This window comes from Microcaecilia unicolor, chromosome 1 (genome assembly GCF_901765095.1).
Source record: "Microcaecilia unicolor chromosome 1, aMicUni1.1, whole genome shotgun sequence".
In the NCBI taxonomy this organism is placed as follows: Eukaryota; Metazoa; Chordata; class Amphibia; order Gymnophiona; family Siphonopidae; genus Microcaecilia; species Microcaecilia unicolor.
The window spans coordinates 426,451,442-426,475,987 of NC_044031.1; the positions used below are offsets into that span (position 1 = coordinate 426,451,442).

Below are 24,546 nucleotides of genomic sequence, written 5' to 3' on the forward strand. Positions count from 1 at the left end.
AGAGCTCTTCATTGAGGTTGAGGGTCCTCCTGCAGTGGACGACACTTGCGACCTCCCGCGCCCTGCCAGCGGTACCCCGCCGTCTTTGGAAGATTTCTTCCTGGTGGTGGGCCACAGTTAGCTTTTGAACTCCTACTTTCTGGAACACTTCCCAAGCACTTGCCACAGAAGTAAATTTCACTGGAGCTCCAGTCCATTAATCATCACCAGTAAGTCAAATGGAAATGTCCAGTGGTATTGTAACTGTGCTTTAGTCAGTGCCCGGGTCACTTCTCTGAATGAACGTCGCTTGGCCATCGTGGCTGCGGCCAAGTCTTGAAACAGCTCCACTTCTAAACCTTTCCAGTGGTGGCTTCCTCGTTCCCACGCTTTGCGCAGCATAGTGTCCTCATGAAAACATAAGAAGCATTCAACAATATCCCGGGGCTTGCCGTCAACTCTGGGGCCCATTGCCGTTTGTGCTCTTTGAATCAAAGGTGCCTCAGGTGCTATTTCAGAATCTGATAATAGCCAGATATATAGTTGTTACACAAGAGCAGCTGAGTCTTTATACGCCGCCGTTTCTGGTATACTTCTGATCCGCACATTATTTTGCTGTGTGCAGTTCTCTATTTTATAAAGAAGGTCCTGGTGTTCCTCCTGGAGCTCCGTCACCAGGCACTGGGTATTCTGTCCTTTGACAGCCTTGCCTGGTTGGGATAGATTCCTGTAATGTGTTTAATGTTTAATGTAGTCACTGTAATGTTAAATAAGCAAGGCATTATGTGAAATGAAGTTCACAGGTAGTGCAGACACACTTGTTTAGAAAAAAACTGTTGTTAGTGGTGTGCTGTTGCCTAGGTCTTTTTGCTCAGCCTATCTTGGCTCTGTCCTCATTGGTCCTTTTGGCCTCTTGTTCTGTGGGCTTGAGGGAGTCCTCCCTCTCCCAAGGTTTTATTTATTTATTTATTTTATTTTTGTTACATTTGTACCCCGCACTTTCCCACTCATGGCAGGCTCAATGCGGCTTACATGGAGCAATGGAGGGTTAAGTGACTTGCTCAGAGTCACAAGGAGCTGCCTGTGCCGGGAATCGAACTCAGTTCCTCAGTTCCCCAGGACCATAGTCCACCACCCTAACCACTAGGCCACTCCTCCACTCAGATGGGCTTTCCGCGACCCGCTGCGGGAAATTTTCGACCGCTGCGGGTCGCGGTTTTTTGGGCGGCTTCGCGTTCGGTTGGGTGGGTTTTGTTTTGTTCCTCTGATGCATTTTTCGCGTTGCGGGGTGTGTGGTTAATGGCGTAGAGGGTGGAGCTGGTGACGTAGGGGGTGGAGCTGGTGACATAGGAGGTGGAGCAGTGAACAGAATTAGGGAGGTGTTTTACTTAGAGCTACTCTTTCCCCTCCCTTCTCCTCTGATCATCACTTGCCATTGAAACTTGATCCACTACTGAATTTAGCAGCTGAGAGGCAGTCTCTGTCCTTAAGTCTGTGTAGACAGATAGAAGCAGCTGCAAGCAAGTAGGGCTCAGCACAGTTTCTTCAAAGTAATCTCTGCCCCTCTACCCTCCTGTCATATAAGAGCTGCTTCTTCACCTAATCCAGTTAAGTAAACACAGGATGGCAGATTTCAAGACTGAACAGATGGCACCAGATATAGTGTCCCCTGCTCCAGAGATGCAAGAGCAGCCAGAAAGCAGTGCAGATAAGGGGAACACCCTTTCTCTTCAGGCCCAGCAAGGGGTCAGAGATAAAAGAACTCGCAAGTTAACTCAGAAAGCCCTGGAAATTTATCAAATCAAACAGGAAGGGTATAGTGACAAATTACACGAGCTAAGGGCAGAGATGGAGGAGAACATATCTAATGCCTCAAAGGCAGGGGCGGACAAGGAAGCTTGTCTATCATTAATAAAGACCAGCTATGCACGCTATCAGCAAAAGGCAACAGAGTATTGCCAGTTCTTAAATGAGACAAATACTGAACAGAGTCTTATGGAAAAGGAACTTCAAGAAGCCATAGATCAAAGGTGCAAAGCGGAAGTGGTCAAGGCTATTAAGGAGTTAGTCTGTAATTGTAGATCCACAAGATAGTGTCTCCCAGTGCTCTAACAGTGCTCTAACTCATCTAAGTATACATCCAAGACTTTAAGATCTTCCCGGTCAAGAGCTACAAACCACTCCAGCCAATCAACAGCTAGCTCGGCAGCCCTGCAGGCGCGGGCTATGGTGGAAATGGCCAAGGCTCGCCGTCGCCACAGTGACAAAGAAACCGCCCTGAAGTTACAAAAGGGCAGAGATGGAAGCTGAGGCAGCACGTCGAAATGCTGAGTTGGACATCATGATAGAAGTGCTCCAGCAAGACAAAGAAATTGCTGGACTAGAGGCGAAGGCTAATGTCCTCGAAGAAGCTGCGGGGCAAATTGATGGAAACAAACGACTTAGCTTCTTTGCGTCGGAGGAACCTGTCTTAAGAACCGAAGCTTACATGATGACACACACTCCATCATTTATCAGGGCATTGGAACGATCTGACTCAGAGGAGTCCTTCGGCCCTGAAGAACCAAAGCTAGTTTCATCTGTAGGAATGCCATCCAAGGAAAGGAAGCCTAAGGTACAACATGCCTTGGAAGCCAACTTTCACCAAACTGTAACCGGATATTAGCAAGTAAATCAAGAGGCTCGAGGCAACGGATCCGAATCAAGAAAACTATATTGCTAGCAGTGACGCAGCTGAGTGACTCAGTAACAATGTGTGCCCTGTATCATTTGCCACTAACATTTATAGGTTTTATCAGCAGTCATGCGCATTGAGTTCACAAAAGATTACACAGAAGTCAGGAAATCGAAACTTAACACACAGTTCATTTTCATTACACAGACCAAAGGAATATACTGATAAGCATATGGCAGAAGCGAAACTCAGCACAAGCTATAACTGTTATCTGGTTGCACCTGCATCCTCTAGGCAAACTGTCCTTTTTCAAGCTTCAGCAGTTCAGCTAACTATTACAAGTTATAGCTTCTTTAGCAAAAACACAATAGAGTGTCGTTTATAGCAAAAGCCTAACCCTGAATCTCCAGTCTCTGTAAAGCTGCCCCCAACAACCCCCCCTTTGATACTTTATCATCTTCATAGTGGAAAGTATAACATTCTTGATTCATAGGTTTGACCGCGGAGCTGATGAGACCTTTGACCTTTCCAGTGCTCAGCCGGTGCGGTTCGTAGCTGCGAGGGAGAAGCTTATAAGTATCACCATTCGTTGTGGCCCTGAAATACAAGGAAAACAGTTACTTGGCTGGTCCGACTAGGTGGCCCTAAGCCCCTGCTCCGGTGGTGGTTGCTTCACCGGTTTGAGACGGGGGGTTCCTAGTGATTTCCCCCCCCCCCCCCCCCTTTGTAGCCGGACTGGTCGCAGCAGGAGTGGTGGCTGTCCAGTCGGTCCTAAAGGGAAGAAAAGAGATCAACAGTCAGTATCAGAGGTAGGGACGGGAGAGTACATCCGCAGCGACATAATCTGGGCGGCAGCTCGGCGATCTGCTATACTTTCCATAGTTCCCCTTACAGAGTTCATCAGAAGGGGCACAATGCAGGGAATGATTAAACAGAGCAATAGTAGGCCCGCTAGGATGGCAAACATTCCTCTTAGACCCCTCCCCCCCTTCCTGGCTAAGTAGGTAGTCTAGGGCCAGTCGGTTTTGGTGTACAACAGTGAGCAGTCTTGTGTTTTGTCTGGCCCAAAGATTTAATGCCAGGGCGGTGTCATTAACGACCAGTTCAAGGACTGCCTGCAGTCGTATGAGTCGGTTTAGCATGTAAATCGGTGTGCGGTAGCCATAGGGTGCCGTCTTAATATTGGATAATACGTTCAGCGGGCCATTCGTCATCTTTCCAGGCATGCCAGTGGGACACGTCCAGCAGCGTGCGGGTGGGGTACAAATACAATAAATAAATAACATGCAGTACCTGAAGCAAAATTTATGGGCTGAACGCCCACACTGGTATCAGAAAAGGAACTGGGGCTAGGACCCGGGCTGGCATCAGAGTCTGGACTGGAGCAGGAACTCTGAACAGGAGCTGAACCGGGACTGGGACCCGGACTGGAATCAGAGGCTTGGTCTGCCGTCTCACTCGGCCTGACCTCAGAGACCTGGTCAGGACCGTCCCTCGGATTGAACTCAGAAGCTTAACTGGAGGCTTCACTCGAACAAGACTCGAAGGCTCCGCTTGAAACTCTCCTCGGACTGGAATCCCGAATAGGAACTTAACCCGCTGTGGTACCGGAGGCTGTCAGAAACTGCACCCGGATTGCCCATAGGGAACGAAGTCATGGGCAGGCAGCCCACCGGGAGCGATGATCTTGCCGGATTCATGGCCTTTGCATTCTGTTGCGTTCTCAAGGGCCTTTGCATTCTGTCAGGTCCTCAAGGCAGAACCGGGAATCGTGAGCCCTTGGACCCCTGCCGAGGAGACGTACAAAAGCTTTCCTCGCATTCTGCTTTCCAATGGCCTTCTTGTTTGCAATAAGCGCACTGGTTTCTTCCTAAAGGGGGTCTACTCCCCTGTCGTCCTCTGGTTCCCACACTCCTTGGGGGTCCTTTTTCCTGACTCCCTGCCCGGGTGTCCTGCAAGGCAGCCGCTAAAAGACTTACTTTCTCTCTTTTCTTCCTGATCTCTATTCCCAAACACTCTATCCGCCATGGCTTTTAATTGACTAATGCTCATTCCTTCGAATCCTTCGGTTTTCTGTAACTTCTTACGTATGTCCGGGGCGGACTGACTAACGAAACTAATGACTAACATTTGCCGGTTGTTTGGGTCCTCTGGGTCGAAAGGGCTGTGTTTCCGGTACATGTCCATCAATCTTTCCAAGAAATCCCCGGGACTGTCTTCCTTTTTCTGGGTTATATCGTGGATTCTGTTCATATTGGTGATCTTTCTTTTTCCCTTTTTCAGGGCCTCCAGATAGGCTTGTTGGTATGCGGCAATGCGATTCCGCCCTTCCTTGGTCTGATGGTCCCATCGGGGGTCAGTAGTCGGGACAAGTTGGTTGGTATGGGTAGCTGGATCGTCTCCCTGGGGGGTGGTCACCCTGAAGGCGTCTTCGATATTTTGTTGCACCCCTCCCATTTTGTAAGCCCAGGCCTGACAGCCAGCATGGCAAGCCAGCGAATACATTTCCCATCCGACAGACTACCACCTATGTTCCCCAGGTAGCCGTGGGTGGAGGCCCGGCTCAACCCCTACCACTGACAATGTACACTTACGTACCCTTCACTAGTTCTGACCTCCTTAACTGGGAACTCCACGGCCCCTCTTATGAACAGAAGCCTGAACAGATGATCGAGATGGTGGCGGGCCTAATTACCTGCATGGATTGGCCGCAGTCATGGATAGGATGCTGGGCTCGATGGACCCTTGATCTTTTCCCAGTGTGGCATTACTTATGTACTTATGTACATAATTATAGTGTCCTCTGGTGGACATGGTTTTTATTTTCATAATTTTAATATAGATTTTTTGATACAGAATTTTGTCTCTGATTCTCCTTTTGAGATATCCTTGGTCCACTCCTTTTTGTTGGCTTGTTTCATACCTTTGTAGGGGCTTTGCTGTCTCCTTTTTTGTTGTTGTTGTTGTTTGTCTTGTGTGGTATATCAAGCACAAAATAAACTTAATTATACTAGTGTTATTTTTTATCCACTGATATTAAAACCAACAGTAACAGAAATCTCTTGATTTTATTCTAGGGCATTTTCCATTTCCAGTTAGGCCGAGGGGAGCCTATGCTGCATACTCGCCTGCGTCCTCACTGCAAAGAGTTCCTAGAAAAGATTGCGAAGCTGTATGAACTACATGTCTTCACTTTTGGTAGCAGGCTTTACGCACATACTATCGCAGGTATATAGTACATTTTTGATGGAAGAATTAATACTTGAGATTTACTAAGTTTGTCTACAGCATGCAAATGTAATTACTTCTCCTTTGTTTGAGTCATCTGGTTATTGAATTATTTTTGTACTAGTAAAAAAGACCCGTTTCTGTCAGAAGTGAAACGGGCGCTAGCAAGATTTTCCTCGGAGTGTATGTTTGCGAGAGAGAGAGAGTGTGTGTGTGAGAGATGGAGAGTGTGATAGACAAGAGAGTGTGTCAGAGAGAGTGTATGTGAGAGACAGAGAGTGAGTGAGTGTGTGCCCCCTCCCCCCTCCCTTTATGGTTTGAGGCCCCCCTTCCACCCCACCTCTCTGGTCTCAGGACCCCCCTCACCCCCTCCCTCCAGCCACCCATGTCCAGCGACCCTCCTCTCCCCTGCCCCCCCCCTCCAGCCACCCAGGCTAACGTCACTCACAGCTGATTCCCAGGCAGGGGCAGGAGTAGGGAAACACGCGGAGCAAGTGGCAGGGAGCGGTGCATCAAACGACCCTCCGCTCCCCCTGCCCCCCCTCCAGCCACCCATGTCCTGTGACCGCCCTCTCCCCCTGCCTCCCCTCCAGCCACCCATGTCCAGCGACCCTCCTCTCCCCCTGCCCCCCCTGCAGCCACCCATGTCCAGCGACCCTCCTCTCTCACCTGCCCCTCCTTCATCCACCCAGGTTGTGTCACCAATTCTTCGGGGCAGGCATGAAAGATCCCTGGTCCTGCCTGCTGGTGCTGACGCTCCCCCGCTGCCGGATCGCTGTTCAAAATGGCCACCGAGACTTCCAATGGCGAGCTCGCGAGACTTCTGCTGAAGTCTTGGAGGCCGCCCTTGTAAGTTTGGAGTTGTGCACATATTTCCAAACTGATGTGATCTATGACCTGATTTGAATAAGCTGTCATGTAGCGACCTAAGTTGTACTCGCCCACAGATGGCAATGGCTGCATACTTGGTCTGTGGATTTAGCCTGTAAGTCATGCCTAAGCAAGCTTTTCTTGGTTTGTTCTTTTATTTGACAAGGAAATCATCATGTTGCATGTCATAAGAATAATATGTAATATGTATGTTAGGAGTTCAAAATGAGTTGAAAAGCCTCAAACAAAATAAGAGGAGAAAAAGCCTTCAATTCTTTTCACTGTTGAAGATTCGATTTCAGTATGCATTCTGAACATAACAAAACCTCAGCACCTGAATAGTTGAAAGTTAATGATTTGCAAGAAGGTGCTGCTGATTGAGCATTTATGCAGACATAAGAATTGCCATACCAGCTCAGACCATAAAGGTCCATCGAGCCAAATATTCATGTTTCCAGCAGTGGCAAATCCAGGTCACAATTATTTACCAGGATCCCAAAAAGTTGCAAGATTTTATGCTTGCTTCTAGAGATATGTAGTGGCTTTCCCCAAGCCTACCTTAATAACAGGTTATATACTTCTTCAGGAGTTTCTTGTGCTTCAGTTCTCTGCATATTCCTGTTTGGTTATTAGCTGTCGTATTTTCTTCGTAACATGATTAGCTCTTAATTGTAGAGCATTCCATGTGATCTAGAGCAAATTATTCTTTTCTCTTAGATGATCACTATATTAATATTGTTAACCGTAGCTACATGACTTCTTTTAATAGATTTCCAAGTTTTTTTGGCGTAGTATGAGATTGGACAAGAGCTGTTAAAACATGAGGCTGAAACAGTCTTAAGGCAAACACCTGATGGCAGCATTGATCCATAGACAATCTCTGGTGGAGCCAGATCTTTGAAATGTATGTGAACACAAACTACAACTTAAGAGATTTCATAGGTGAAGTAGAGTGAAAATTCCCTTCAAGTTTCCTTTATACACTGATGTTAGAAGCTAGATTGTTAAATATCGTAGTTTGAGTTTAAAAATATAAAAAGTATGGTTTTCAAAATCATATTTTCCTGCATGAATGGCTAATTTCTAGAAATTTATTAAAACAACAACAAAAGCTCAGGTAGTAGTCTTTCAACTTTTACTGAACTTTGAAGGCATACCTTTATAAATAGAAACATAGAATCATTGGGGTAAATTTGTCTCGGAGCGCGTTCTCTAGCCTAGAGTTTCCCAACCTTAAGCTAAGTACCCCCTAAGTCAAATAAATTTCAACCTAGTACCCCTGAGCTCTAATCAGCAGAGATTTTAAAATGGACATTTTATTGTTAAATGGTTAACTAAATAGGCAACATACATAACAAATTTATTGCAACTGACATACAGACCAAGACACAGTTGGTATCTGTTATATTTCAGTCTCATATAAACTGTTAGGCCCCTTGACATGTGGTGTATTATTACAAACTGAGTAAACTGAGTCACACCTTTAGTGTACACTCTGGTGGATCCTCTTCCACTTCTATCCCACTACCAATCGGTGTACCTCAAGGCTCTGTTCTCGGTCCTCTCCTGTTTTCCATCTACACTTCTTCCCTTGGATCTCTGATTTCTTCCCATGGTTTCAGTACCATCTCTACGCTGACGACTCCCAGATCTACCTCTCTACCCCCAACGTCTCAACCGGCATCCAGACCAAGGTTTCAGCCTGCCTGTCTGACATCGCTGCATGGATGTCTCGACATCTTCTGAAGCTCAACATTGCCAAAACAGAGCTTTTCATCTTTCCCCCTAAACCTACTTCCCCTCTCCCCCTTTCTCTGTTTCGGTGGATGGTACTCTCATTCTCCCTGTCTCATCTGCTCGTAACCTTGGGGTCATCTTTGACTCCTCTCTGTCCTTCTCTGATCACATTCAGTAGATTGCCAAAACCTGTCGTTTCTTTCTCTACAACATTAGCAAAATCCGTCCCTTCATCTCTGCGCACTCTACCAGAACCCTTAGCCACACTCCTATCACCTCTCATCTTGATTATTCTAACCTACTTTTCACCGGCCTCCCTCTTAGCCATCTCTCTCCTCTTCAATCAGTCCAAAACTCTGCTGCGCGACTCATCTTCCGCCAAAGTCGCTATGCCCACATTAGCCCTCTCCTTAAGTCACTTCACTGGCTCCCTATCCGTTTCCTATTCAATTCAAACTTCTCCTATTAACCTATAAGTGTATTCACTCTGCTGCTCCCCAGTACCTCTCCATTCTTGTCTCTCCCTACGTCCCCCCTCGAGTACTCCGTTCTGTAGATAAATCTCTCCTATCTGTCCCTTTCTCCTCTACTGCTAATTCAAGACTCCGTTCCTTTTGTCTCGCTGCACTTCCTGAGCCTTGTACGTCTTGCCCTGTCTTTAGCCGTTTTCACCCGTCTTTAGCCGTTTTCAAGTCCAAACTCAAAACCCACCTCTCTTTACCACTGCTTTTGACTCCTAACTCACTTGCCCTGTCCTTTATCCTCACCTCTTTATTCCCTTACCCTTAATTGTTTTGTCTGTTTACCTGTCTTATCTAGATTGTAAGCTCTTTGAGCATAGACGGACTGTCTTTTGTGTATGGTGTACAGTGCTGCGTATGCCTTGTAGCGCTATAGAAATAAGTAGTAGTAGTAAACATGAACTATGAAACTTAGATGGGACATATTTATAAAAACAGGAGAAAAAGTTCTCCATAAAAGTTATACATAGTGCCCAATCCAGTTTCATCTTTTCGTTGGGAAAATGAAATAAAGAAATCTGATTGGTCACTATGGGCAAGTTCTTCACTTTTGTGAATTACTTTTGCTTTTTTATAAATAAGCTCCAATGAACCAAGGCATCTTTGTATGCGTATACCAACTGAAAATTAAACTCTCAATAAAAAAAATCATTGATTGTGTATAAGTACAAAATGAAAATACATAGTTTGTTACAGTATTCAATATGCCATTATTAAAATTATTAACTGAACTTTCAGCTAGCTGTCTTGGTCACCTAGTTCACTAATTACAACTTGTGTTCTAAATAACAAGTTTGACAAGAATGGAACTGATTATCCAAACACACCGATCAAACATTAAACAATGTTCTTTACTCAACTGTTCCTTGACAAATAAAGATTGTGTGTGTTCATTATTCGTGCAAACACTGTTTTAAGGCTTGTAACTTTTCTATTCCTTCAGTCAAGGATCAAGCAATCTTGTTCTAATCTGTCCACAGTTTCTCCATGGTTCTCTCATAGATGATTAAAGCAACAGCTGCTTGAAGTGCACCTCGGATTTAGTCTCTACATGAAATCGTGTTTTGCTATAATGGTGTCTTCAGGAGACAAAACTAAAGCAAATACAAAATATATACATCCATAGTATTCAATTACAAAAACACTTTCCCCAAATATTACATTTAAATAATCACCACTTACCAAACGCAATTGATTCGAATACACCGCCGGTCAGGAGATTCACCCAGCTGGGGTGCCTGTACCTCAGAAGCAACCCAACTGGTAACTGGAACTGTCAGCAGATATGACGCAGTTATTTAAGCGGGCTTTCACACGTGCCCACTCAACCTCTTTATTTAGTCTTAACAGTTTGATGCTGCTACAATTAAAAATGAATTTCTATTCTGTGCTTACCAGTACTGATATATTGTTCCCCACCCCCCCCTCTCCGGTTTAAGATGAATTTGTTGTAATACCACAAATTGACATGCTTTGACACCAGTGGCTTACAAGGGGTGCCTCATCTCTATCAAGTCTGATTTTCTTAAATGTTGCACAATTCTTTGTCTATTGATCTTTTAGTTTGGCCCTCTTAATGACAAGGACATTTAGTCTCATATATTGTTTAGAAGTACAATAAGTATGCTGTAACAACATAAACAGCTTTCTGGTGTTAAGAATAATGATAGAATCAGTGGCCATAGCAAACTTGTAATAAACACAGTGACCACAAATGAAATGTCCATATGTGGTGCTATCATCCATTTGTCTGCTATTGATGTTTATTAATTCCCCCAAGTTCTTCCCTCTGCTGGATGCAAATCTAGGGCTTTTGTCAAATCCTGAATGAAGAGAGAGTGTGCCCCAATGCATACATATAATTTGCTGAATTTGATGTACTTGTGATAAGTTTGGTACCATATGTGATTCTTCGCTCTTCCATGTTATTAGACTTACTAAATAACCAATTCCTCTGAACATTACACACTCGTTTAAGAACTTTATGAATCACTCATTTAGGGTATCCTCGCAAAAAAAAATTCATGCATCCAGCTTGAGTCAAAAAGTAGGATATTCTTTTAATCGACTATAAAATTGTCTTGTTAATTGTCTATTAGCTTCTGCTAATTATTGTATTTTATCCTGGACTACTACCCTTCCCCTCTTGTCTGCTCACAAAATAATTATAGATTGATACATTTGTAGGTCTTTTAAAGCATCCCTTTGCACCGTAGATAAATTATAAGTTATATTGAGCTCATGTCCTTTCTGTTGGATATCTTTTATCACTAACTGCTGAAATGTATCTATAATAGAATCTATGGGACCTGGAGGGCACCATGAAGAAGGTAAACTCTGGAATGCTCTCCCTAGACCTATTTGAGCAATTCATGACCACCTACCATTCAGGAAAGCACTAAAAATCCATTTATACAAGCAAGCCTACCCAAAGGACCCAGATTAATCTTATGATCCCATCTACCTTACATATACCGAAGAGAAAACGACATTGACCCAGACTCTGTCTCCCACCTTACCTTCCTCTCTATCACCGTCTCTACCTACCCATCCATCCTATTACTATCCATCTCCATCCTATTACTATGTTATACTTAATTTCATGCTTTACATAACAAAATTCTGTGTTACCTATTACTATGTAAGCCGCATTGAGCCTGCTTTTAGTGGGAAAGTGTGGGATACAAATGTAATAAATAAATAAATGATATTTCTCCGAGGACAAAGCAGGCTTGCATATTCTGATGTGTGGGTAGATGATGATCCGAGTCATCTGGACCGGCATTTATGCCACAGTAAACAACGGAGTTTTAGTGAAGCACGAGCCGCGCTCCACCATGCATGTGTGAGTGCCTTCCCACCCACCACGTGAATGAGGTTGTCTGAGTTTCATTTTCTCCACTTGAAGAGAGGCTGCATTCTACCAGTGCTTTTCACATGTTCGGTTTTCAGAGCTTCTGAGTGCATTCGATTTGTTTTTTTCGTATTTTTCTTTCTATTGTTCATTTGTTTTTCTTTAAAAAAGAAAAAAAGAGTTCCTTTATTTCTTTGTTTTCTTTTTACCCACATTTAAGTTTCCTTTCTTTTTTGAAGTGCGCGCTGCCTTTAACCTGAATAAGATGAGAGCTGAGGTACACTCTCCCAGTCTGTGTTGGAAGCATCTGCCTGAGGACAAAATGATATTCTATTGGTGCAAAAGGGACACCCCACCACTGTATCAGAATCTGAAATGAAATCGGACAAACTTTGGTAGAAAGGAGGCTGGGGATGTCAATTCCAATGAAATTTAGATGTCTCATTTTCAGAAAGGCATAAAAAATAAGAACCATGGCATATATAAGGCATAACATATCCAAGATAGTCATAACTGTGATTGTTATATAGCACAATGTTCTGGACATGAAATATTATTCTTGTAATTATCTTCAGTCAAAAAACCTTTCACCAGAACTGTGTACAGCAAAGCTTCTATGAATAAAATATTTACATGAGTACATAAGTGTTGCCATACTAGGACGGATTGAAGGTCCATCAAGCCCAGCATCCTGTTTTCAACAGTGGCCAATTCAGGTTACAAGTACCTGACAAGATCCCAAAACAGTACAATACATTTTATGCTGCTTATCCTAGAAGTAAGCAGTGGATTTTCCCAAGTCCATTTTAATAATGGCTTATGGACTTTTCTTTTAGGAAGCTATCCTTTCTGGGCCCTCCTGATTGATCTACTCGATAGGTTCTCAATTCAGTCCTCAGGACACACCAAGCTAATCTATTTTTCAAGATACCCAAGCTAATCTATGACTCAAGATACCCATAATGAATATGTCGATCAGTGCATTTACATGCATTGCCTCCACTGAATGGAAATCTGTCTTGTGCATATTCATTGCAGATATCCTGAACACTTGACTGGTTTGGTGTGTTCGTGGACTGGATTGAGAATCTATGTTCTACTCTAATCACCAAACCCCACCCCCTACCCAAAAGCCATTTTGCCCCCAAAACAGCCCCTCCCACCCCTTATAGGCTGCCTGGACCTTCCTTTCAAATCAATGATGGGCCAGATGTTTCAGAGCAGGAGCGAGCCCCACTCCTGACCATTAAGGGTCCTCTGTTAAAATGGCAACCACGACATCTAACAGCAATTTCACAGTGGTAGCAGTAATACTGCAAGAGTGCTGCTAGATGTCACAGCAACCATTTTAACAGAGGACCTGTGATGGGCAAGAGCAAATAGGGCTCATTCCTGTCTCAACAATCCCTGGATCACCCTTGAAGGCATGGGGGATGAGGAGGTCCAGATTGGGGCTTGCTGGGGAGGGGAGGGGATCTGATTGGGAGGGCTGACCAATTTTTTGGGATGGGGTGAAAGGGAGGTCATGTAAGGGAGTCAGTTTGGCAGGATGGCAGTGCTTGTGGTGGGGGGGGGGGATGTCTTTGGGAGGCAGCCTATTATTTAGTCTCCTGCCTAGTTTGCTAACCAGGCAGCGGGCTGAATATCTCATTTGGCCCCTGCATTCTGGGTTGAGCCAGAGCCCACACAGAACCATTCAGTGGCAGATCAGGCGTAGGTGTCGACACTTAATATGAGGGCCTAATTCAGCCTGCAGTGGTCAATATTTAAGAAAAAATACACTGACCGCTGCTGGTTGAATATTGATTGGTTCTGTAATATCCACTGGACCTCCAGGCCTTGTATTAGGGGAGGGGACGGGCTAAGGTTTGACAGGTCTGGGAGAAAATCCAGGACCTGTCAAACCTCAGAAGTACCCCTATGATCAGTACTAATAGTAAGCTTAAATTTGCATGCTATTAGTATCGTTCATAGGGGCATTAAAGCCCCGCGCTGTTGTGATCATCGGCCAACAAGAGAGCTGAGGTATAAGGACCACCTTGTGACACTTTCCCTCTTTTGGAACCCAGCATATTTATCCATCTTCACATAAGTTAGGAGTTCAACCACCAACTGTTGCACCCTCAGAGCATTCTCTAGTCTTTCCTCTTCACTTGGCATCCTGTTCTCTCCTGCCCTCGGTTGATCTAACCTTTTGTGTTAATTTCTGTATTAATTTCTTTCTCGCCGGTATCTCATCTACTACCCCTTCTTACTGCTGTGGCTGATTTGGTGCCATGTTTTTGCTGCTTTTTTGCAGGTCTCCTCTTCCTATTCACCAGTAGAGAGCTGCACGGTGACAGCCATTTCACCCATCCATCCCCACCCGAATCTATCCCATCCTCACCTGTACCCGCTAAGATCCATTCCATTCCACCTGTACCCCCAGGTATTTTCAGCATTTGATGCAAGGGGAAAAAAGATAAGGGAATTTCTTTTTTTTCTTAAAGGCACAATTTCAGGTTCTTATTTTGGCACTGACATTTTTGGTGAGATAGTTTAGGACAAATATGTGTATATTATACATGCAGAATGGCAAATCCTTGATTCCTAAGCAGCAGTGGGATCCGGTGCTCCAATATTCTCTGTGTGTTCCAAGCCTCATTCTGGGTCTCAGGAACACAGTGGTGACTTCTCCCAATCCTGTGGGATTCCCATGGACCCCTGAAGTCGTAGCTATAGGTTTCCTGCTGGTTCCACCCCATGTTCGGATTACCCTTTTTGCCTTTCCCTTATTGTTTTAGTTTCTCTTTTACTGCTTTTAAATCTCCTTTGTTTTCCGCATCATTAGGTCGCTTTCATGCCTTGGCTTTGGACGGTTCTCCCATTCTTTTTTTTCTCTGGTGCCTTGCCCCTTTTTTGTGGCAGAATTGCTTTATTTGATTTGACTGTGGAGGTTTTTCCTTCCGTGTCCACTCAGTGGCTTCAAGCGCTGTACCTGGTGCAATTGGACCATCTGTATTAAGAACACCCGATCTTGGGGTCTTCATCTTTCAAGGAAGAGACAAAGTATCTTCAGTAGCAGACTGACTAAAGTACTAAAGATGGCTTTAAACTAAATTTGCTGGATGAGAAAAGTCCCAAAGTAATTAATAACCCTCAGGAAGGTAAGACATCAAATACCCTTATGGAAAATGGAGAAAAAAGTAACATCTGGAGAGCCTTGTATACCAATGCCTGTAGTATGGGAAATACATTTCTAGATTTAGAGGCTGCAGTGATAGAAGCCGACTTGGATTTAGTGGCGGTCACGGAGACATGGTTCATGGAGTTCCATGACCGGGATATAGTTATACATGACTATAATCTATTTAGGAAGGACAGGGTAGGAAAAAAGGACGGAGGAGTGGCATATGTTTAGAATAATATTAGTGACAGATCTGCAGTACAAATGGGGTGAGGATGAAGCACTTTGGGTTAAACTGGTAAGAGGGAAAGGAAAATATATTTAAATTGGTGTATAAATACAGGTCACCTTCACAGTCGGAAGAAATGGACAGAGGCTTAATTGAAGACATCCACAAAATAGCTAGAAAAGGGAAAGTGCTATTGATAGGTGATTTTAACATTACGGATGTCGATTGGGGTGTCCCTGCTGTGCAGTCGTCTGAAAGCAAAGAGATCTTGGATTCTCTATAGGATGCATTGTTTCAGCAGTGGTGTGTGAGGTCCTGGACTACGAGTCTCCTAGAGAAGCTCTGATTGTACCGCTGCATGAGATCCTTCAGGAACTGACTTGAAATGGAGCTATCCTAGACCTGGTGCTCACAAACAGGGAGAATATTTCTGATGTTACAGTGGGAGAACATTTGGCATCTAGTGATCACCGAATGCTTGCTCTGGGATTTGTAGTATGGAGTGTTGCCATGATTTGGGTTTCTGCCAGGTACTTGTGACCTGGCTTGGCCAGTGTTTGGAAAACAGGATACTGGTCTAGATGGATCATTGGTCTGACCCAGTATGGCTACTCTTATGCTATGTTTTTATGTTCACCCATTCAGCTGTCTATTCACCAGCCTGTTTTCTGGTGCTCCTTTACGATGCCCTTTTTTTGTTTTCTACTGAAGTCCTAAGTTGATGGGTTTTTTTCCCCCCACTTTCTTTCTTAGTGCTTATTGAAACATGCAAGAAAATCTGAAACAAAACCATATTCAAAAATCAAGGAATCTAAACTAAATTGTAAGAACCCAATTATGCAATACAATATAATAGTTGTACTGGGATAGCTATGGATGTTTAACATTTTTGTAGATTGCTTTTTTGCAATTGGGAGATGTAGTCTCAGAGAGTTTCTTGCCTCATATTTAGTGTTTCTTTGAGATACGTTTATTAATGGTACCATAAAGTCTGGAGCTGTGCCATTTAGGATTTGAAAGATAAAAAGGTACATAACTTGAAAGTGATTCTTGCTTTGATGGGAAGCCAGTGTAATTTAGTATTTGATTTTTCCTTTTGGAGAGATTATTAAGGATGACATTTAGTGTAATCAAATTATTAATCAAATTACACTGACTTGAAGAACTGGTTTGTTCAAAAGAAAAGATTTCAAATGAACAGAATCTGTAAAAAAACCAAAAAACAAACCAACCCAAAAAACTTATTATTCCCATAGGTGACCAGACACTGCAAGGGAATCAATCTTAAACAGAATGTAGTTCCCACAGCTAAGGTTTTAGACTGTAACTGAAGGAACTGTGTTTGCGGTATTGTGTTTGTTAGGTCACATCTAGGAAAATAGTAATTTTGTTGTCCTAAAAAAAGGGCTTGTTTCTTAAAAAAAAACCCCACATTTTAAAATGCTTTCTTTTCACATTCAGACTGAAAAGTAACTAGTAGCATGACATGTTTAGCAGTATGATCTTGAGAGGATTCAAGAAATTGTGAAACATCCAAGCTATCAGGAGAAACTATTTGATCCATACTGCCTCATCAGTTACAACTCTAGAACCTCTCGGAACATAATAAATATTCTCAAGAGACAAATTGTCTATATGAGGATATCGCAGAATGTTTAAGTATATTATCCCCTTGCCCTCGAGATTTTCCATTTCTCAACTTTAATAGTAATATCCTGAGTAAATTGACATAATTTGGGAACAGTTTTTTGAATTGGAGATTCAGTTCATGTAATCACTTGCCAGATATCTTGAAGAGTAACTTGTTTATCAACTGAAACAAGTCCAAGTTCCATTCAGCTTCCATCAGCACTGGCTCCGGAATAGAAGTCCTAGTCTCACGAGGGCTTTAACCGTACAGGTGCAGAAGTCCTTCCCATACTAAAGCCTCTTAGCTCGTAGTTACTTTCCCAATCGATGAAGAAGTTCCAGGTCAGGGAGGGTGGGATGGTTCCCCAGAGGATAATGAAGCAGCTGATGATAAGTTACTCTAAGGTCCTCTCGCTCTGACATTGGACGCCCAGGTGGTACCATGGTGCTGCCTGTCAGCCCTGTCCTTGGTTGTTTTAAGATGTTATTGCCTACTTACTACTTTGATTTTTAAAATTAAGCTCTCAAATGTCCATCCATTGCTCTTTTTTTTTTTTTCAGTTTCTCTGACAAATAGTCTTGTTTTTTTCCAGCATTGATCATACACAGAGTGGAGGAGTGGTTAGAGCACTGGTCTTGCAATCCAGAGGTGGCTGGTTCAAATCCTGCTGCTGCTCCTTGTGATCTTGGGCAAGTCACTTAACCCTCCATTGCCTCAAGTACAAACTTAGATTGTGAGCCCTTCAGGGACAGAGAAATATCCAGTGTACCTGAATGTAACTCACCTTGAGCTACTACTGAAAAAGGTGTGAGCAAAAAATCTAAAATAAATACTTTGCCTACCCTCTTTTTTTAAAATATAAAGATAGTAGTTTATCATCATCTCTTCATCCGCTGGGTCCCATTAAATTGTTGTCTTGTAATTTTTCATTAACGTTTTTGTGGTATGTCTCCTGCTCCAAAGGGTCCATGAACAAGTTCATCATGCTTCAGCAGGGAGGTTACTTTCATTTGCACTGTCACTGCTACCAACATTAGCCCTAGTACTTAAACTTATCCTGGATGATGTGCAGCCAGTATGAATATATTTTTGTCTTTGCCATATTAAAATTGTAGTGGCTTCCATAAGGATATTTTATATAGATTTTTTAAATAATGGGGTCACCATAAGACTCGGCAAAACATGGGAATTTGCTCTCTCTCTCTCTCTGAGATGCACAGACATTCACTGGCTTTTCTGCTGAATTTTAGGTTGCATTTCACTCAATGTAAGAGACTATATGAATTTTTGAGAGTGTCGGTCAAAAGCAACTTTTGTTAAATTATTAGTGAATTAGCATAATTAGCTTAATATTCCATACAAATGTATAATTTCTAATGTACCTATTTTGTTGAAAAATTAATACAAACTGCCTACTTAGTGATATCAGGCAGGAGAGAAACAGAAAATTGAAGGAAGGACATCTTGTTGATACTTTTTTTTTGGTTTGGTTCAGTATATATTTTTCCAGCAGGATTTAGGGATAAACAGTGACCTAACCTTTCGAGAAATATAGTAAGCCCTATCAGATCGACTCTACACTTGTCTTTTAGATTGTACACTTGTCTTTAGATTGTACACCTGTCTTTTAGATTGTAAGCTCCTTGAGCAGGGACTGTCCTTCCATGTTAAATTGTACAGCGCTGCGTAACCCTAGTAGCGCTTTAGAAATGTTAAGTAGTAGTAGTAGTAGTTAAGGAACGTTGTAGCACCATTGTGGATAGAAAAAGTTATCTTTTACTCATGAGCTTGGTAATTGAGCACATTTGAAGAAATGCCTTGTATCTCCCAGGTAGTCATGACCAAAACTTGCTTGCAGATATTAGTCCATATGGCTACTATAGTCTATGCCTTTTACCCATCTCAAAATGAGAAAAACACAATGGGATATCAAATTCCAATAGAATCTGTATGCTTAGTCTTTCTACCACAATTTGTTTACCACCTTCATATTGGATCACGCTCCAGTGGTGAATATCAGAACTCAGTTTTAACAGAGGCGCTCACTGGTTGGTCTTTATGAATCTATGAACCTATTTGTCACCAGTTAATGTGCCATGACTTACTCTCTCTATTTCTGTAAGGAATTCAATATAAACTATATACTCAACAGTATGTGGATTTCTATAAAATTTAAGTAAAATCTAAATTAGACTAGATCACCTAGCAATATGTATTTTTTATCAGTGTGAAAATGGGAACAACTTAAAAAAAAAAACAGTAAAAACATTTAGTAAAGTTTTTGAGTAAAAAAAAAAAAAAAAAAAAAGGTCCATGGGCCTCATTTGAAGAAAAGCTCTTTTGTGTCCAAGAAAACTCATATGATGATATCCTTCTTTAGCTGCTCCTTTAAAAGTTAACACAAATTACATAGATGTCAACAAAGAGCTTGTGAGAAGGTAAAAACAGATATTAATCATAAATTTACTTTGGAGCATATATATTTGAATACAATTCTTACTGAAATTTCTTTTTTAAGGATTTTTGGACCCTGAGAAAAAGCTTTTTTCACATCGAATATTGTCACGAGATGAATGTATTGATCCATTTTCTAAAACGGGGAACCTCAGGTATGTGTAATTACTGTGATTTTGTAAGAGTAAACAGATAGATAAATGTGTGTGCTAGACTCATTACAGAACAATGAGTCCCAACCTGTGTTACATAGACCCCCCATAGGGGTCTATGAGACCATTACAGGGGGTCGGTAGGACATGGAGAGAAAGTGTTTTTTCATGCTGCTGTAGTTCGTTAAAGCAAAATAGAGGTTTTAGTAGTGGCAGGATCATCGGTGGCTGATCTGATGGTAGGAACAGTGGGTGCAATGGGGTGGGCTTGCAGTTGGCTGTGTGTACTGGAAGCAATAGCGGCAATGAGGGTGGGATCAATGGTGACTCTGCAGTCAAAGCAGAAGCGATTGCAGGTGTGGGGCCAGCAGTGGGGTTGGACAGCCATAGAGGCCAGGACTAGCATATGCAGGGCCTGGGAACAATAGTGTAGCAAATGAGAAGAGAGAGGTACTAGTGGTGGGGGGCTAGCTAAAGGGAGAGAGGGAGACTTGTTGACCTGTGGGAACTGACTGGAGAGAAGAATAGAGGCTGGTTTGGGGCAGCAAGACAGAGACTGGTTGGAACTAGTTGGAGACAGGCTGGGTGATGGCGGAGAGAGACTGGTGGCGACAGAATGGCAAAAGAGATAGAATACACATAGATATAGGCTTGGCAACTGAGAAGAAAGGAACCGTAGTGGGGATGGACTAAGGTCCCCGAAGGTTTTGGATGTTAAAGGGTCCACGTAAGCAAAAACCAAAAAAACTACTGAGAATCCTTAACAAGATAGAAATTACAGGAAAAGTAGTCTCCTGGATCAAGGGATTTCTGATATCAGAATATACCAAGTCAAATCAAACTCAGATATATCTCCACCTTGTAAAGCGGAATGTGGAGTACCACAAGGATCATTACTCTCACCTATATTATTCAGCCTAATGATGACACCACTGGCTAAATCTCTATCCAAACAAGGTCTCAATCCATTTCTCTATGCAGATAACATCACTGCTGTATTCCCTTCAAACAGAACCCCACAGAAATCACCAAGAAAATAATAAACAGCATGAACATGGAATCCTGGGCATTGGCATTCAAGTTAAAACTCAATAGAGATAAAACCCAATGTATTATTCTCTCGTCCCAATACAATAATGTTCCTCCCTCTGCAATTAACATACAGGGTTCATCCCTCCCAATCTCAGACCACTTGAAAATCTTAGGAATAACAATTGACCGCAACCTAACACTAGAAAGCCAAGCTAAGAACACGACCATGAAAATGTTCCACACTATGTGGAAGCTCAAACGTATAAAACCTTACTTTCCCAGGGATTCATTCCGTAACATGATCCAAACCATGGTGCTAACCCATGTAGACTACTGCAATAGTATTTACGTAGGCTGCAAAGATCAAATCATAAGAAAACTACAGACAGCACAAAACTCATCTTCGGAAAAACATGCTTCCAAAGCGCAAAACCCCTCCTAAAACGCTTACATTGGCTTCATATTAACGCTCGCATAACATTCAAAATATGCAGAATCTACGAACTCGCACCAGATTACATGACAGAACTTATTGATCTACCATTAAGAAACGTGACGAGAACAGCAAGAACCTACCTAACCCTTCACCACCCCAATTGCAAAGGTATAAAATACAAATCTTCTCATGCCACCAGCCTCTCCTTTATAGGCACAAAACTTTGGAACTCAATACCCAAAGATCTGAAACTCACAGAAGGCTACCTACAATTGAGAAAAAACCTGAAAACACATTTTTTCAAGAAGTCTTTCCCCCGTGGATCTACCTAATCCCATACCCACATACATCATGAAAAGTTCAGAAATGGCAAACAATAATATTAACCTCTCTCACAATATGCTAATATATCAAGCTAAGCGTTTATTGTACTTCTGTATTATGTACTAGACTTCTACAAATCTAAATTTTGTAACCGCCTTTTTAGCAATATGTAAGCCACATTGAACCTGCCTACTGTGGGGAAAATGTGGGATACAAATGCAATAAATAAAAAAGTTGGGAATTTCTGTAGAGCATCTTTGAGAGGAATAGTAGTAATTGAATTACTTTTAGTGTTTTGGGTTTTAGCGTGTGTATAATAGCTCAGAAGACATATTTAAAGACAGATTGACAGTAGTGGAAAAGTAGGTGTGAAAATCAAGGAGCAGTGGTTATTTTGGGTTAGAATTCTTGCATTATAATTGAGCAAAATCGTAGGATTTTTGTAGCATAGACAATATCCTACTCTAGTTAAAAATCCCTCCCGACCAGAATTGCCTAATGCTTTCCATTCACGAGCAAGACTGAATTGACCACACAAGTAAGACTGAATCAGGCCCACAGGTGGGTGACATCACATGGCACCAGGATGGGACAACTCTCCCAGAGCTCAGAACTAAGTGTAAAGTTTTAAGTATCTGAGGCCCTACATTAAATGGTTTCCTCAGTTTGTTCTGACAAACAAATGTAAAAACAAACCTCTCCTGTTACTGGAGAGGCTTTTTTTTTTTATTTAAAATTAAATTTTATTTATCGTTTGTATTTTTCTCGTAAAAAGTCATAGGTGAAGTCTATATTTGAATTTTGTCCTTGAGCTAAAAAGTCTCATTTCAATTGACTTGTCAGCCATCATGAAGTGGAAAAGAGGCTCTTGCCTGCACTAGGGGCATAGCCAAAGGCGGGCCTAGGCCCACCCACTTTGGGCTTAGGCCTATCCAGCAGCAGTACACACTTGACAGCCGACTTGGCAAGCTGGGCTCGGCTATAGAAGGTCCCGTGGTCCTGCATCTCCCCCTCTCCCTCACTTATCAAGCTTCTCAAAAGGATCAGCAGCTGCAATTCCTACATACTACCTACTGCTGACCCAGAAGTCATCCTTCTGCTGCTCCCCCCCCCCCCCCCCCCCCCCCCCCCCGATGCAACTTTCTATTTCTGCTTGGGCAAAAAATGGCAGATGGAAAGTTTTGGGGTCAGCCGCAGGCAGCATGTAGGAATTGCTATAGCTGCTGGCAACCCTTTTAAGAGAGACACTTGTTAAGTTAGGGGGATCCTAATTGGGGATCTAGTAGGGAAAGGTTGGACAATGGGAGGGAGGAAGGAAGGGAAGAGAGAGGGAGAATTGTTGGTGTGGAGGTGGGAGGGAGGGGAGAAGGGACAGTTGGATAGGGGAGGGTCAGGTTGGAGGGAGGGGAGGGGGCAAGAGAGGGAGAAATGTTTGACATGACAGTGGGTGAGAGGGAAGGAGAGATGCTGTATGAGGGATGAAGAGGCAGAAATATTGGATCTGACAGTGTAGGGAACAGAAATATTGGAGATGACAGTGGAGGGAACAGAGGGAGAGATTTTGCACCTAGGGTGCAAGAGAAGGGTATTGGGGGGAGAGTGTGGTGGATGAGAGGGAGGGAGAAAGAGGGAAATGTTGGATCCAGGGGCAGAAGGGATTGAGGGAGAGATTCTGGACAATGGATAAATCCTTCTTATCTGCTCCCTTCTCCACTATTGCCAACTCCAGACTTCGCGCCTTTTGTCTCGCTGCACCCTACGCCTGGAATAAACTTCCTGAGCCCCTACGTCTTGCCCCATCCTTGGCCACCTTTAAATCTAGACTGAAAGCCCACCTCTTTAACATTGCTTTTGACTCGTAACCACTCGCCTCCACCTACCCTCCTCTCTTCCTTCCCGTTCACATTAATTGATTTGATTTGCTTACTTTATTTATTTTTTGTCTATTAGATTGTAAGCTCTTTGAGCAGGGACTGTCTTTCTTCTATGTTTGTGCAGCGCTGCGTATGCCTTGTAGCGCTATAGAAATGCTAAATAGTAGTAGTAGTGGAAGAGATGAAGAAGTGCTGGACCACAAGGTAGGGAAGAGTAAAGGGACAGGAAGTTGAGGGGGGTGTGGAGTGGAAGGGACAGAGAAATATCAGTCTATGAGGGTGGGGAGGAGAGAGGAAGTAGATGCTGGGAATGGTTGGTGAAGGGAGGGAGATGCTGGGAATAGTGGAATTATGTGGACGAGGCTAGGGTGGGGGGAATGAATAAGAGGAGTGTTGTGATTACAGGGGGTAGAAATATGGTTATGGGGGAGTAGATTAAAGATGAAAAGAGAATGGAAGGCTGGGGAGGGAGTGAGATGGGGAATGGGTTAGAGAAGGAGATGGAAGTTTAATAGGTACATAAGTATTGCCATACTGGGACAGACCAAAGGCCCATCAAGCCCAGCATCCCGTTTCCAACAGTGGCCAATCCAGGTCACAAATACCTGGCAAGATCCCAAAAAAGCTCACTACATTTTATGCTGCTTATCCCAGAAATAAGCAGTGAATTTTCCCCAAGTAGCTGAAAAGTAAAAAGAGAAAGGGTGAGAGAGAGGGTGAAATTTGAGTGGACAGAGAGGCAGAAAAGAAAATCAGAGGAAGGAGCCAACAAGGAAAGATCAATATGTCAGAGGTAGGTATAGTGAGGGAACGGAACAAGACAGAAGGGAGGAGAAAAGACAAATGGACAGCAACCGTTTGAAGAAGAATTAGCAGAGGACAGACAGGAAAGCAGAAAAGAGAAACTGGAACCAACGTCCAGACAACCAAAGTAGAAAAAAATATAATTTTATTTTTAAATTAACTGAAATATGTTAGCTTTGAGAAATGTACATAGCAGATCTCTTTGAATTGCATTTCCCTTTTTATTTCTCCAGTGTTGCAGTGCATGCTGAGTTTAACTTCTTGGAGTTCCCAGTTCAGTTTTTGTCTGCATATTTTTATGTCTAATGTGTGATCCCTTGTTTTGTATTTGGTGATCACTGCCAGCTGACGACCTCCTCCAAAGGCGGCCAGAACTCCCTTCTACCAAGCGTCCTTGAATTACCGACAGCTAAGCATGTGTGGGGTGCTGTCATCAGTGGCTCATGGATGTTTGTGCTGTCTGCCAAGCTTGGTAAAAGGGAGTTCTGGCTGCCTTGGGAGTAAGTCTTCAGCTGACAGACCTTGGGGATTATCATTAGCTAAAGTTACTTATATTTTGAGTTGGGAGATTCTGGGGGACGG

The 24,546-nt window shown here is 43.0% G+C and overlaps 1 protein-coding gene across 3 annotated transcripts in view; it reads left to right on the forward strand.

The window, feature by feature from the left end:
- CTDP1 (CTD phosphatase subunit 1) overlaps positions 1–24,546 on the forward strand; it is a 360,755-nt gene that overhangs the window by 71,376 nt on the left and 264,833 nt on the right. For all 3 annotated transcript variants that reach the window (XM_030211931.1, XM_030211947.1, XM_030211939.1), the window contains exons 5-6: positions 5,731–5,881; positions 19,407–19,497. In XM_030211931.1, coding sequence (XP_030067791.1) covers positions 5,731–5,881; positions 19,407–19,497 — 242 coding nt within the window. The remainder of the gene's footprint in view (positions 1–5,730; positions 5,882–19,406; positions 19,498–24,546) is intronic.